The following is a 14,252-nucleotide window of genomic DNA, read 5'->3' on the forward strand; positions in this document are numbered from 1 at the left end:
CTATCTCCAACTTGCTTGCTATTGTTCTTTGGAAATAAAATGTGTACCTTTATGAATATATAATTTTATATATATATTTTTAAAATAGATAGTAAATTAAACTAAGCAACTCTGGCCATGCCTGGCACTTTTGTCATTTGTCTACCTTACACAGTTTTACAAAGCCTCTCCTGCTAAAATCTCAGCTTTCAGTCAAAAATTAAAGCAGGCTTTCTAGCTATGGAGAAGTAAAAGTGCATATAGGTGGGAAAAACCCCACCCTGAAGACTGAGAAAACAGGTAAAGTTAAAATATGTATCAAATACGTTGTCCATTTTTACTCATTTTTTACATTATTACATTTTCCATGGGTTTGGCTTTCCAGATTAGGGGTTTTTAGTTTTTTGGGTTTGTTTTTTTTTGGGAGGTTTTTTTTTTTTGTTTTCTTACCTCTGTTTCTGTCTGTTTTGACTCGGCAGGAAGCAGGAGACACTTAACTTAGTCCAACTACAGTGAAGCAAACTCTTACTTACTCCAGGCTGGTTTATGAAAGCGAGGTCCCAGAGGCAAAACAGTTACTGACCTTAGCAGGTTGTAGAGTAAGTGGTGTGGACATGCCTAGGAAATCTGCAGATCTGTTGTCCTGGCCTTTGGGGGGGGACTAGAAGGTGACTCTTCCTGGCACGAGGCACTTAAGCACGACCACCCTTCCACTCCTATATTGCACTTCCGTTGGAGACTATACTGACATCTTCCATGTGTTGGGATGCTCATTACAGAAATGTTAGGCTCTTGAAAGTTTTATTACAATGATCCTCTCTTGCTTCTCTGAAACATTTATTCCCTAGCATATGGTAAACCATCCAAACAACTGTTGAACAATCCTCAAACCCACCATACTTGTATAACAGAATAAATGAAACAAGTGACTTGTAGCCGACCTGACTACCTGTGACAACACTGAGCTGCTCTTTGTAAAGTGGAAAGGTTTCTGTAAAATAAACATTTGATGTTTTGGTGCAGCCAGAGTGGCAAATTCTTCCCTCCCACAACTGTGGTTTCAAGGCTGCGTTCATGGGGAGTCAGGGTACCTGCCCACACGTGCTCTTTTATTGAAGATACAACCAGTGCTTTTTAAACCACCTCCCCTTGTCTCATCTCCCTTGAGCAAGCCCAGATACAACATGAAATTCCTATGTGGAAGTTTGGATGTTACATTAATTCAGAAGATACGAATATGAGTTAGTACCTTTTTTTTTTTTTTAGCTTTTTAGGTAAATCAAAATAGTTCTTCCTTTAGGATCAACTTTCACAAAAGAAAAAAATCATTTTGTAATTTAAAAAAAAAACAAAACGATTTTTTTTTTAAAGCATTTTCAAATATATACATTAAATTTGGGAAAAGCAAGAAATCAATACTGAATTGTTCTCTGCGTGTGTGTGTGTGTGGTGTGTGTGTGGTGTGTAGTGGCCCAAAATCATGCCCTAAGTGGAAGAATGAATCATGGTTCTAATTTCCCACACTAACTGTCAATGAAATTGTTGCACCTTGAGTCTTAAGTAGATTTCCAAGTTCCTTTAGGCAGTCCTCATTGCAGTCCTCATTGCAGGAAAATTTAAGTATGTAAGGCAGTAGAAGCTAAGTTCTTTCCCTTAAAAATGGAGAGAAGTTGTCTATGTTTTTCATTATTAACCAGAAGCATATGGAGAGTGCAATGGAAAGTTTTTTAATTTTAATTATATTTATTCCAAAACCATTACCCAGTTTACTCAGAGTTTGTAAGAAAAAAGACTCCAACTCCTATTACGTTCCACTGAGTAGTTTACTTAGATCAATTTCTCACATTAAAACAAGGATTGCTTTTACTGAGTGTATAAATGGAGAAAGCTTACTAATTTTTCTATTCCTAGGCCTTTCTTCAACATCCTAAACAATGAAATCTGTTAACAGAATATTGATTTTAGGAGGGCAGTATGTGTGCTGAATCCTTGGGTTACAACAGTAATATAAATGAAAGAATATGGTGCAGCTTTTCCCTCTCTTCTGTTAACTGAAGTCTTCTTGTTGCAAGTCTTGATTCAAAATTTAAATAAATGTTTGTAAAGCATACAGTGCAAGATATATGTTTGAAAATTAATGTGAAGAAGACAGACATTCAGTGTGTCTCTGATTTTCATAAAGTATATTTTGGCCATAAGACATATTTCCAGTACCCTTTTGAATATTAAGGCACCCTTATATAAAATTGCTATTTTTTTCTAAAGGTATAATAATATTTGTGTGTTTTAAAAAAGTTAATACTACGCCATACTTTCCTAGTACCTCATGGTCTACATAATGTCATTAACTAGAGTAGAATTTAGACTATATGATGTCTTAACTATTCTTTATAAAGTCCTTAAGAAGAAATCCTAGTTTTAGAAAGTAATAAAGGAAGGATGATCACTATTTAGCAGAAATGCTCCAAGGAAACTTGTTATTTTATATAGGACCCCCCCCCCAATATATACAAGATTGGCTCAGAATAAATTGTGTTTTTCTAGGGGGATACTTCTTTTAGAGACCAAAACTGTATAAATGAAAGAAAAAAAAGATAATTACTTAAAAATGTGAGTGGACTAGACATCTGTACCATACTGGGGTTCAATATATGAATCCAGAAATAGCATAAATAATTCAGTAATTTCTAGCACATAAGAAGTTATATATATTTTAAAAGTTCCCAGTGCAGCCCAAACTCTGTGGTATACAGCACATTTCAACTTGTGTGATAACTGGAGAGCCATTCAAACAGCTTAATGCATAGCTGCTAGCAAAAACCATAGGAGATTTAAAAGTTTGATTCATAAAAACTGTTATCTATCTGCTGGCTAAGTTGATTTTCATGTCAAATATAATTTTATGGGGGAGTGGACTTGAACAATTCTTTATAAACTTCTTCTCTAGTGAGAAACTGGATATGTCTAATTCACTGCAGAGTACATGATACAAAGAAGACAAAACCCAAGCCAGATCAATGGTATCTTCAGTACACAACGTGCTTGTAACTGTTAAATGCACATGCATTGAATGTGTAGGTTAATTACTAGATTACATTAATGTATTGCCCCAGAAGGTCTTTTTTTATTCTTTGTGTAGTGGGAGTTCTCCACTTCAGGCAGTAGACTTGTGAAGAAAAATGTGAATTAATGCGTCACTTTTTCTGGAAACTCTTAAGACTTTAAGCATAGCATGCTTTATAAGGAACAGCTTCACAAGGAATGGAGTTGTAATGAGCCTAAGTCTCTGTAACAGTCTGCACTGCTGGTACCTCCATGCCCTTCCCAAAGGCAACCTGCTGGGGAGGGGAAATTAGGTAAATAGGTGTTAAGAGCCACCAATGCCTTCTGAAGCCTTAGACACAAAGATTATGGTACGAAATTGCTTCTGGATGTCTCTCTTTCCTGGATTGATAAGCAACCTCAGTTTTAACTTATTGATGCAAATAGTTATCCCTAGTATGACCTTCAATTAAGAACCTTTGTTTTCCATATAAAAAACCTGCTTAGTGCCATTTCTTGTGTTATGTTAACAAATAAATAAGGGAAGAATAGAGCCAGCATTTTATAAATGTGAGTATTTTATGTTAACAGATCTAATAATCTGTGCGTGACATGCCTTTCACGTATATATCACATTTATGTATAAATAGGTACTTTTCCCTCACATTAAGAAGAAAACAGTACCCTCCTCCAGTGGGCTGCTGCTGCAGCTTTCTGCTTTTCATCCATTTCCCAGTGTATAGCAGTCTCCCAGAGCTCTCATTGCAAGAATTTAATTACTAGTTTTATCCCTACAAATATTTAAAATTGAATCCCTTTCATCCCCATTTATAAATAATATTTTCAGAAATGCTTCTATTACATGAAAGCCTATCTTCAATTTTTAAAAGTCTCATTGAATCAGTGAACCATAAACCTTTAATTCCGTGAATCCAATTCCTGAAAATGGACAAGCAGACACATTGAAAATGCTTAAACTATTACTGATTTCTAGTGGGACATAGGTTTTTTTCTAGTATTTTTGAAAGCATCTCCTATGTTTTATTTGGACAAGGAAAAAAAACCCTCACTTTTCCTCCCTATTGTCTAAAATGTTTTAGTGCTTGCATTATGTCTCATAGTGCACCTGACATTGGCCTCCTCTGGAGGTTGGATACTGGACTAAATGGAGCATTTCTTTATTTCGGCTCAGCATATCTTTGTAATAGGAGCTATCAGAAGGGAAGAGTCATAATATTCGCTTTGAATTAAAAGGAAAATGAATAGCGGAAGGGGAGAAATCTGATCTAGAAGAGACAGCAGTGAACTGTGTAATGGAACAGCTGAGATGGAATACAGCCACTATTCCTGGTATTTTATTGAGTAAATCTTTTTTATGTTACTTTGCACTTTGAAGGAACAATGCATGAGTCTCCATGTCTGTGTTTAAATATTTAGCAAATGCATGACTCATAAGCCCTCAGTTATTGTCAAAACCTTAATGACTACACTTTTTTTTCTGACTCGAGTTTACTTTACGTTCTCCAATGCACCATGTATGTGATCTGTAGCAACAGTTTCTTGTTGGAGTGCAGAAAAAACAGCCTAAAAATTACACTTCTGGAAGATGGTAGAAATACAGAAAACTGAAATTAACAAGAAAAAAAAAGCTACTATCTGAAGTGATATTTTATCACATCTGGCTTCTCTCATCATGAAAGAATTGCAACTTACGTTGGCAGTATTTTGAAACTATTGTAATAAATAAATATATATATTTTAAAATTAAAAAACCCCACCCACTAATATTTAACATTGAAAACATTTAACAGAAAATATTGTTATAGTTGTTTGTTAGATCGTTATGTTGTTATGGTAATTGAGTTTTTCTTCATTTAAGATTAACTAATGCTGGCTAACAGGTATCAATACAGTGCTGTCAACAAGAACAGAAAGTAAAGAAATCTTAGTTAAATCGATAACGTTATGTTCTTTGCACTTCTTTATATGTTGCTTACTGTAACAGTAAGGCTATCTTTGGGAAGGTAGCTTGAATTACAAGGAAGATGCAGGATTTAGAAGACATTTGTGAAAAGTGGTTCCAGGATCCCACGAGAAAAATAACTGACTGTTTTGAAACAGCTGTGTTAGGTAGTTGTGAAGCTGCCAAACCATTCCAAGAAGGGAAGGAGATCTCCTAGCATCATTAAGAAACATTTTTATACAAGTATCACACAGACAGTTACTTTAATGTTACTTATTGTGGCAGTTGAATCAGAAATCTGGCAGCATCCGGATTTCTGAGAGCTAAAAAAAAAAAAAAAAAAAAAAAGTCATTTAAATGAGAATGAACACACACACATGCATGTCAGCTATTACATACAGTGGTCTTAGACATGCCTATCTACCCACAGCTTTTTTATATTTTCTCTGAATTATTTTCTATCTGGTTTTAGTCCCCTTTAATCACAACAAATAAACTCTTATAAGCTTTATCGGTGTAGCATCCCCATGGTTAACTGTCATCCCTAAATACTAACTTCAAAACCTGAGTGGCTTCAGAGGCTGCCTTCCCACCACAGTCTGCTACCAGCAGCGTTTCCTACCCCTGTTTCGCAGATGCACCATCATTCAGTGGTGTTGCTTCTGGATATGCCATAAAAAAATTCACCGTGACGAACCTTAAAATATTTAAGAGAACTCCAAACAAACATATATCTTTCATGCCCTTGAAGTTGCAATCAGACTTTTGTACTTAAAAAGGAAAAATTCTCTCCAACCAATATTTGTGTGTTAAGAATTGGATCCCTTATTATATACCACATAATACATGTGAAAACAGCATGAACTCTCTAACCGAGCAGAGCATCTGCTTGGTGAAGCAGCTAGTAGTTCAGCTATTTGTATTACAATTGCACTAAGCTTTTTCCTTCCTTTTTTTTTGTCAGATGTACAGCAAATAGCAATCGACTGGATCACTGGAAATTTTTACTTTTTGGATCACGTCAGTGACAGGATCTTTGTTTGCAACCAGAATGGATCAGTGTGTATTACCCTCATCGAGCTTGATCTTAATAACCCTAAGGCCATAGCTGTTGATCCAACATCAGGGTAAGATTATTTATCTGCATTAGGATTTATTTTATATGATGCATGCTTGTTTTTGACTGCATATAGTGTATCTGTTTCATTCAGGTGTTTTATAAACTACTTTTTCATTGCTGTGTTGAGTTACTTGCAAAGTTGCTCTAACCAAACAGTGATGTGTAATGAACTCATAGCAAGTAGTTAACTGTATTAATTCCAACATGCTCCTTGCAACTTCTGGAAATGGAATCGAAAATGAAGAAATAATTTTATCCCTGCTTGTCATAAGATTTTCTTTTACCTCTGTTTTGCTGTAAATTGTATTTCTAACTCGAGTACGTGGAAGAGGAACTTCTAAGGGATTTTTGTGCTGTATCTCGTCAGTTGCAGCAATGTTGGAAATGTCTTTAACAACTTTAATTACATTAAAAAAAAGAAGAATTTTCACTCTGCTTTAGAGGGTCAGCTATAATGGTAAAACTAAACTGTATTTGCTTTTTCTCTTCTATAGATACATTCAGTGTCATCTGGGAGTAAAGTCTAGCATAAAATACAGGGTACTAAAAGTCTTCCATGCTATAACAGCTACCAGCTGAGAAAAGTTTTCAAGTGAATGATGAAGCAAAACCATAACTAAATAGGAATAGGATCAAGTTAATTTAAAAACTAAATTAGGTGAGGGTTTTAGAACAAGGATTTTATCTTGGGTTTATTAGGCTGTAAGTGGTTTAGATTGAAATATCTGGTGGAATATGTCCTCAACTGCCATAAGCCCCTTCTCAATAAATACAAAAATATTTACTGTAGAACAGCTTGTCATCCATATGTGGACTTTTGTCACTCTTTATTTAAAGCTTGATTGAATATTAAGATGCATTATCACATGGCTTTAATTCTGACAAGAACAGCTTGCATGTAAAGTTTACAAAGAAGTTTTATAATGTAATTCCTGAATATAGCTGTATTTCTGTCTGCAGCAGATGGTAAGCTTGAGTTGATCTGACTCCAGAGTTGTTTTAACAGAAAAATAAAAATTCCTGTATAAATTGATTTTCTGCAAGTTCTGATCTGAAAGAACTTGATCAAATTTGCCAACAGCAGCCCTTTTCTATATGTTTGCTTCTGTATACTTTGCTGGATTTGCTAGATGAATCCAAAGCTTGTCATTAGTTCATCTTACCTGTCAGGTATGTAAGAATTTTACCCAACCCTTTGGGTTCTGTGAGGAAGGGTGGAACAGAAGAAGAGAGACTTTTTCCTTCATTTGTTATCTGCTAGCTATAAACCATTCTTATCCAGATAGTTGCCTTTTTCAGTGCCACATACGAGAGTAATAGTGTCTGTTGTGGCACAGATCTAAGTTCTGGCCTGTAGGAAAGACCAAAAGTGATTATCATGTTTCACAGTGTGATTCTTCATGTAGCAATACCAATTTATTTCACAATGAAAAGACTGGGTGGAAAATTTTCTCAGAATACATATTTTGCATTTCAGCAGCTATTTCTTTACTGGTTTTATTGTCAGTTTCCTTAATTATCTGACATATGGTGTTCTGTTAACTGGCTATCTGACATACATTTTAACTGATAAGCCCCAACTTATATATTCATTTGTGACTGGGTTTTAGTACAGAATGCAAACAGATAATCGAAAAGTATTCTGGCTGTTTAAAAATGTTTTCTTACTTTTTTTCTTGTCTTTTTTTTTTTTCTTTTTCCTTCATTTTACTCTTTCATGCTGATAGTAGAGACATATTTCTGTGTCAAAATATTAGCATTATATTGCTGTCTAGGTAACTCACTGGTTTGAATTCATCAAAAAATCACAAAAACATCTAGACACTAAAAAAATTTTGCAAACTGAGCACTAAATGAGTGAGTTGCATACATCTGTGTGTGCAATAGCTTCTTAAGGCAGTTCTGTTTATACAGTGTAAGCATATGATTATAAATCACATTTTGGGTTTTATTTTGGTTTTTAAATATGAAGCCCAGGCTGTTCTGGGAGGTTTGCTCTCCTGTAAGAAAAACATCTTAAGGTGTTAAATGTTATTACATTGTGTTTGCTCCTGTAACATGTAGCGCTATCATGGTATGCTCATTGGCCTCATCATTCTTCTACAAGCCATAGCTACGCTCACACAGAGAAGAGCATTTACTATGCAATTTACTATGAATACAGAGCTTCTTCACAAGGCTTTATGCCTATGATAAACTTCCTATACTAGCAGAAGGTGAAGCCCTGCTATTCTTGTATGTTCACATCTGTGCTGTTATGCATTTAGTTGCTCCATGATCCAGAAATTTTGCATTTATCAATAAAACAACTAAAGCACTGGTGGAAAACTTAATTCTGAATGGTTGCCCTCTCTGCACTCACACATGTGTTTCGGGTGTGATTAATTTTACATCTCTGTGCCTGCAAATTTTGTTAGATGTTTAGGGGTGAAACTTTTATATATTCTTCTATGAGCTTACAATGGAACCAGAGCTACTAAGCTTATTTCGTATCATACAATGAATGAAAGAACTTTTGTTATTCTTCTATAACTGAACTTTAAATTGAGAGAAGAAAGATTCTGCTATTCAAAAAGCTCTTGAACAAGCAAGATTGTTATGTTTCTAATGTAAGTATGTTACTTTGCTTTAGGATTTCAGCATTTTTGCCAACCTGAACTGTTTCATTTTTTGGTTATTCCAGATTATGTCTAATGGATGCCAAATCCCCCCCACCCCAGGCAAGGAACTAATAATTTGCCCAGTTAGAGATTTTGCAGTATTAATACTAATCTGTTACACCAACTAATTTTCTGTTAAGAGTAGCACAGTGCAAGTATCGGACCTGTGTTAAGGAGGCTGTTGCCAGAGGGAATGGCTGTGTCTGCCCTCATCACTGTGAGTCTTTCAGAGTCCAGACTCAGTGGTGAAAAATGTATTGAAGAAAAAGCCAGAACAAGGCTAGTAGGAAATAAAGTGTCGATTAGAAACAGAGATGGTGAATAAATTGTTTTGCAATAATATATCATCTATCAAATGCCTTTGAAGTAAGATGTCTGCATTTCATAGTTTTGATAACTATTAATATGGGGCTTCTTTTCTTCAGTGGTCAAGAAACAGAAGCTATTACTTTTACTGGTCCTTGAAACTGGTGTAAAATCGATGATGGTGCCAATGACTGTCAACAAACACAATGACCGTGAAACAAATATGAGCTGAGTTAGAACAATTTTATCTTTAGCTAATGGCTTCAGTCTAGGTCTGCTGTACTCATGAAGAATGACTTTTTATAGGACTCCAGCTAGCCTGGCAATCAGCGTACATATTCATGAGACTTTGATCACCCTGCATATATGATAGGGAAGGTAATACATTTAAAACTCACAAGAGCATAGATCAGATTTAGGTTCTCTCCCAGCTCTGCCACAAACCAGCTAAATGTCTATAGCCAAAGCATTTTATTTTCTTTATGTCTCTGCATCCCTTGTATTTACTAGGGAGCATAAAATGCATATTGTTTCAATTATCTGATATTTGGGTGCATTCAGGAACATTAGGAATTAATTTTGTAGAATGCACTTCTAACAGTGTACATCTGCATATTTATACTCTAAATATGCATACTTAATTATCTCCAGTATTCAAGGTAAATTGTTGCCATCCACTGTATCACAGTGGCAGTGGACAATGTATTGTGACATTTTATACAGAAAAATACATTGGAGGAGGGAGATACTGCAGTTCCCTCCCAACAGGAGCACTTGAAATGTTCAGTCCTGATCGTGCTGCTTAGACATCAGTGTGGAATAATATAAATATCAGAGTGTCTTAATTTCAACTCAGAACAGTTTTCTGTTTTCTTTGGGAATGCCAGGAAACAGGGAAAGGCAGGAATCACATATCGGGCTGTTAGTTCAGGTGTACTACTGGTTCCAGAAACGTGCAGCTTGTAACAATGGCTCAAATACTATGTAAGATGCCGATCATAATTTTGTACTGTATTTTATAGGCTTCTGAGGAAAGATGAATTTTAATGAGAACATTTGATATGTGCAGGGTATTGATCTAGCACCCACTTACAAAACTGTTCCAAACATAAGGAGATGTGTAGAGAAAGGGCGCATAGGGGAGATTACAAAGAGGAAGTGCAGAGCAAAGCTGGCATATGGGAGGATGCGTGGAGGAGGAGGAGCAGTGTAGAGAAGTACTGGGAGTGAGGAAATGGTTTAGGCGCCTCCCACATGAATTACTATAAAGACAAGGCATAATGGAGGAGGAGAAAAGGAGGAGGGAAAGAAGAATTCGAGAGACCAATTAGAGGCTGAAGTCATTGAAATTTGTAACTACTATTTAAAAGTTGAATTAGTAACAATGAGGAGAAAAGATGTACTGCTAAAGAGATTTGCAAAAGGAGCAAGCTCACACTTTAATACTGCAACAGTGTGTGTCATGTAAATATTTGAATAAATCTTTTAATCGGCTTTTCCTTCTGCTATGTTACAGAAATAAAATACCCACAAGCTCTGCTTATTTCTTTCACAAAACATTTGTAAATGCATACAGGAAGAGTTTGTGATATGGTGATGTTAGAAGAACATCTATTAATGTGTTATGGTGTTATGAACCATTTCCAACAGAAAAAAAAAAAAAAAGTACCATTTTAAGTTTCTCACAGCAATCAGCTGATACTTTCCTCATAAGGAAGTTCTTTACTGTGAGGGTGGTGAGGCACTGGCACAGGTTGCCCGAAGAAGTGGTAAATGCTCCATCTCTGGTAGTGTTCAAGGCCAGGCTGGACAGAGCCTTGGGTGACATGGTCTAGTGTGAGGCATCCCTGCCCATGGTAGAGGGGGTGGAACTAGATGATCTTAAGATCCTTTCCAACCCAAACCATTCTATGATTCTATGATTTCCAACCCTAACGATTCTAAGTGTTCTAAGCACAGATTTCTCTGTGGTTAAAATCAAAGCCGCAGTATGAAAGTAATAACGATAATTAAAAGTACATCATGATATTTTTGAAACACAGTAGGGAAATTTGCCTCAGTCTAAAATTTCAGAAAATAGGAGAAAGGCAGGAGTAAGATGACATTTTGAAATGCAGCCTTCTGCATAAGGACAGAGTTGAGCAGCGTCTTTAAAATATCATATTTGAGAGAAGATACAGAAAAATCATACAAACAGGTTTTTTTGCCTTTTAATGTAAATTAAATTAAAATTCTTGTAGGTGTAAGAGGAAGAAGTCAGAGGTTGGACATGTGAACCCTGTTATCATCCAAAGCAATTAACTGCCATTGTGTATCTTCTTACTCAAGCTGTGTATAACTGTACTTCTGGGATGTTTGCATTTATTGAACAGATCGAAATGTAATGTAAGGTCCACTGAGCAGTTTACACTAAAAAGCTAAGGGAATGGGAAAGTTTTTACACATCATTGAATTATAACTTTTCCTTGCCAAAGAGGTATGCACAGGAGATAGTGCCTGGGGTATGGAAAACAATCTTTAAGAGGTCAAAAAGGTTTTCTTTTCTTTTTTTTTTTCCCTGTGAAGGAAATAGAGGGAGGTTTGGGCTGATGAGGAGGTGGAGAGAGACCTTTCCAAATCAACTTTTCTGAAAGTAATTATATTTTTTCTTCTTTTCTGTATCTGTATCTTTAAAAGAAAAGAAGTCATAAATACACTATCTTTTAGACATGATGGATAGAGTTTGCATTTACCTTTTATTTTCCTTGAGTTAAGCACAATGTGAGGTAAATGGATTGGTAACAAAACATTTGCAGAGTAAATGTGTGGGTTCCTGGACTGCACCAGGAGGCCTTTTGGCTTTCCCACAGATCTCCCTCTGCATTCAGAGGGCGAGACAGCAGGTGCCATGCTTGGACCCAACGAGGAGGAGAGCTGGCATCCAGGTGCTGGGTGGCACTCCTGGCACTTAGGCCTGTAGCCACAGCCTGGGCCGTGCATGCACTTCAACAGTTTCGACCTCAGTGAGATGATTAAAAGTATCTCTATTTTAAACCTCTACTTTTTCCTTTTTTTTTTCTTTCTTTCTTTTTAAATTAGAAATTATTTGATTTGAATAATTTCTCCTATTTAGCCTGATGAGTGAAGGGGTTCCCCGTGTCTGGGCTGCAGACGGGCACAGCCTCTTGCTTCATGCCTGTTCTCAGACAGTAGCTGGAGACAACGTGATGCCCACAGGCTTGCTCGGGTAGGCAGAGAGAAAGAAAAAAGTCTTTGGCCTGACTTGGCAGAATGCCCTGACAGTGCGATAAATTGCAATTGGATTTTGAGTGATTTCTCAAACAAGTAAGAGAGAGACAAAGTCAAGGAATTTGTTATCAATGAGGAGATCGGTTTCTAGCAAGGGAGGAAGAGAGCAGAAATTCAAAAAGCAAAGACCAGTATATATTTTTCTTTATTTATTTGCTTCATTGTTATTTAGACAGGGGAGTCTTTCAGGGTAAAAATAAAACATCTACACTTACTGTCTGCTGCCTGTTTTAGTCTCTTTTTACCTTGTTGTCTCTGAGCTCTTATAGCAGCTGCAAGGCTTGGGAGAGATCGGAGTCTTAATTTTTTTTTTTTTTTCCCTGCTCTCAGATTAGTCACCATTTTCTGCTGATCAAAAAGGAGTGTTAGGCTCACTTTTAAACAGCAAAATCATTAGTATCTCAATAACATGCCATTATTAGAAAAGCTCCGTTCGTTTTCTTGTCACAAAGCAGTTTCAAAGAGCTGTAAGATACATATAAGACACACTTAAGTTCTAGAAAGTTTTAATGGTGACCTGAAAAAGAATCTTCTTCATTTAAAAAACCAAACAAACCAACCAACCAACCAAACTCCCAAAACTTTGTAATAGCTAATCATAATACGAAAATTTTCATTAAGAATTCAGATTTTGTTATTCCTCCTCCCCCTCCACAACCTCTTTCAGGCTATGAACAGTTAGAAATGGTGTAATAGTGGAGCCAAAACAACTGAGAGGAGAAAAGATACTTAATAAAATGAAAAAAAAATTTTTTAAAATTATGTTTACCCGTGTTGTCATCTGTTGAGCTCAAATGCTGGCTAAACATTTAGGAAAAAAATTTTTTTTTTTGGACTGATGTCAGGTTTTCAGGAAACTGCACTATTCTGTCTGTTTAATTTTAATTGTCGCTAACTAAACTGAGGCATAAAACCCTGCTACCTTTACATTTCCCCTGGACCTCATCTTCTTTGAAACTTAATTTCTTGTGCAGCATTATACTTCTGCTCACTGAGAAATCTGGGTGGTATGAAAATGTTGGCAAATAAAGGTAAAAAGTATTCACAGTCACTGACAAAACTGAAGGAAATAAAATATCCAGGTAACTGCATTAAAAGGGAACTTGTTAACAACATCAGGTTATAGTTTGGGTCAAAGAGACTACTGTAAATAAGAATAAAAATAGTGTAAGCATGCATGTTTTCAAGTAACTGTGTCAGTGCATTTGCTGTTTGGCATACCTTTTTATCCATCAAATATTAAATTAATAATTTATGATTAGCATTAATGTCCAATCTTCTGTATGTACTTGAAGGTGTACTGTAGTCAGAACCCAGAACAAGTTTCATTCAAAGAAAAAACAGGTACTAATAGCAGTGATAGTCTGCGAGTGATTATAAAACTTTGTGAAAAAGTTGGCAAGGTGGACACTGGCAGAGTTAAGAAGAATAGTTTACTGATGCAGTTATCTAATTGTCTAATTATTATCTAATAATCAGTACTACTGTCTTCAGAATAAAGCTAATGTAATACTGATGAATCATCCACTGCAACAGGAACTTAAGTAAGCTTTTTTTGTATGCAGCATGTGTCTGATAATGGATTTCATAGCTGTGTTGCTACCAGTAGGAACAATATTTGAGTAATGTCAATAATTTTGGGAAAAAAACCCCAAACAGTTTTTTTACAAAAATTGTGAAAAATAAAATAGATTGTAAGTCAGTAAAGCTCTTTTCACTTATCAAAAGTTACCTTTTAGCTAGTGGGTCCAGAGGACCTTGGATGCAGCATCACCTCTCACTTGCTCAGGTTCTCCTTAACCCACCTGAAGGACTCAGCTGTCATCTCACTACAGCATCTTCATTTCCCCAGCTTGCTCTTTTATGGGGTGTCCCCAGTGCTTTTGGTTACTAA

General features: G+C 36.0%; 1 protein-coding gene across 9 annotated transcripts in view; it reads left to right on the top strand.

Annotated features, from left to right (window-relative positions):
• The window catches only part of LRP1B (LDL receptor related protein 1B), a 752,766-nt gene that overhangs the window by 423,095 nt on the left and 315,419 nt on the right, over nt 1-14,252 (top strand). For all 9 annotated transcript variants that reach the window (XM_030487472.1, XM_030487474.1, XM_030487475.1 and 6 more), the window contains one exon: nt 5,949-6,111. In XM_030487472.1, the coding sequence (XP_030343332.1) occupies nt 5,949-6,111 (163 nt within the window). The remainder of the gene's footprint in view (nt 1-5,948; nt 6,112-14,252) is intronic.

The sequence above is a fragment of the Strigops habroptila genome, chromosome 5 (assembly GCF_004027225.2).
Source record: "Strigops habroptila isolate Jane chromosome 5, bStrHab1.2.pri, whole genome shotgun sequence".
NCBI classification, from domain to species: Eukaryota; Metazoa; Chordata; class Aves; order Psittaciformes; family Psittacidae; genus Strigops; species Strigops habroptila.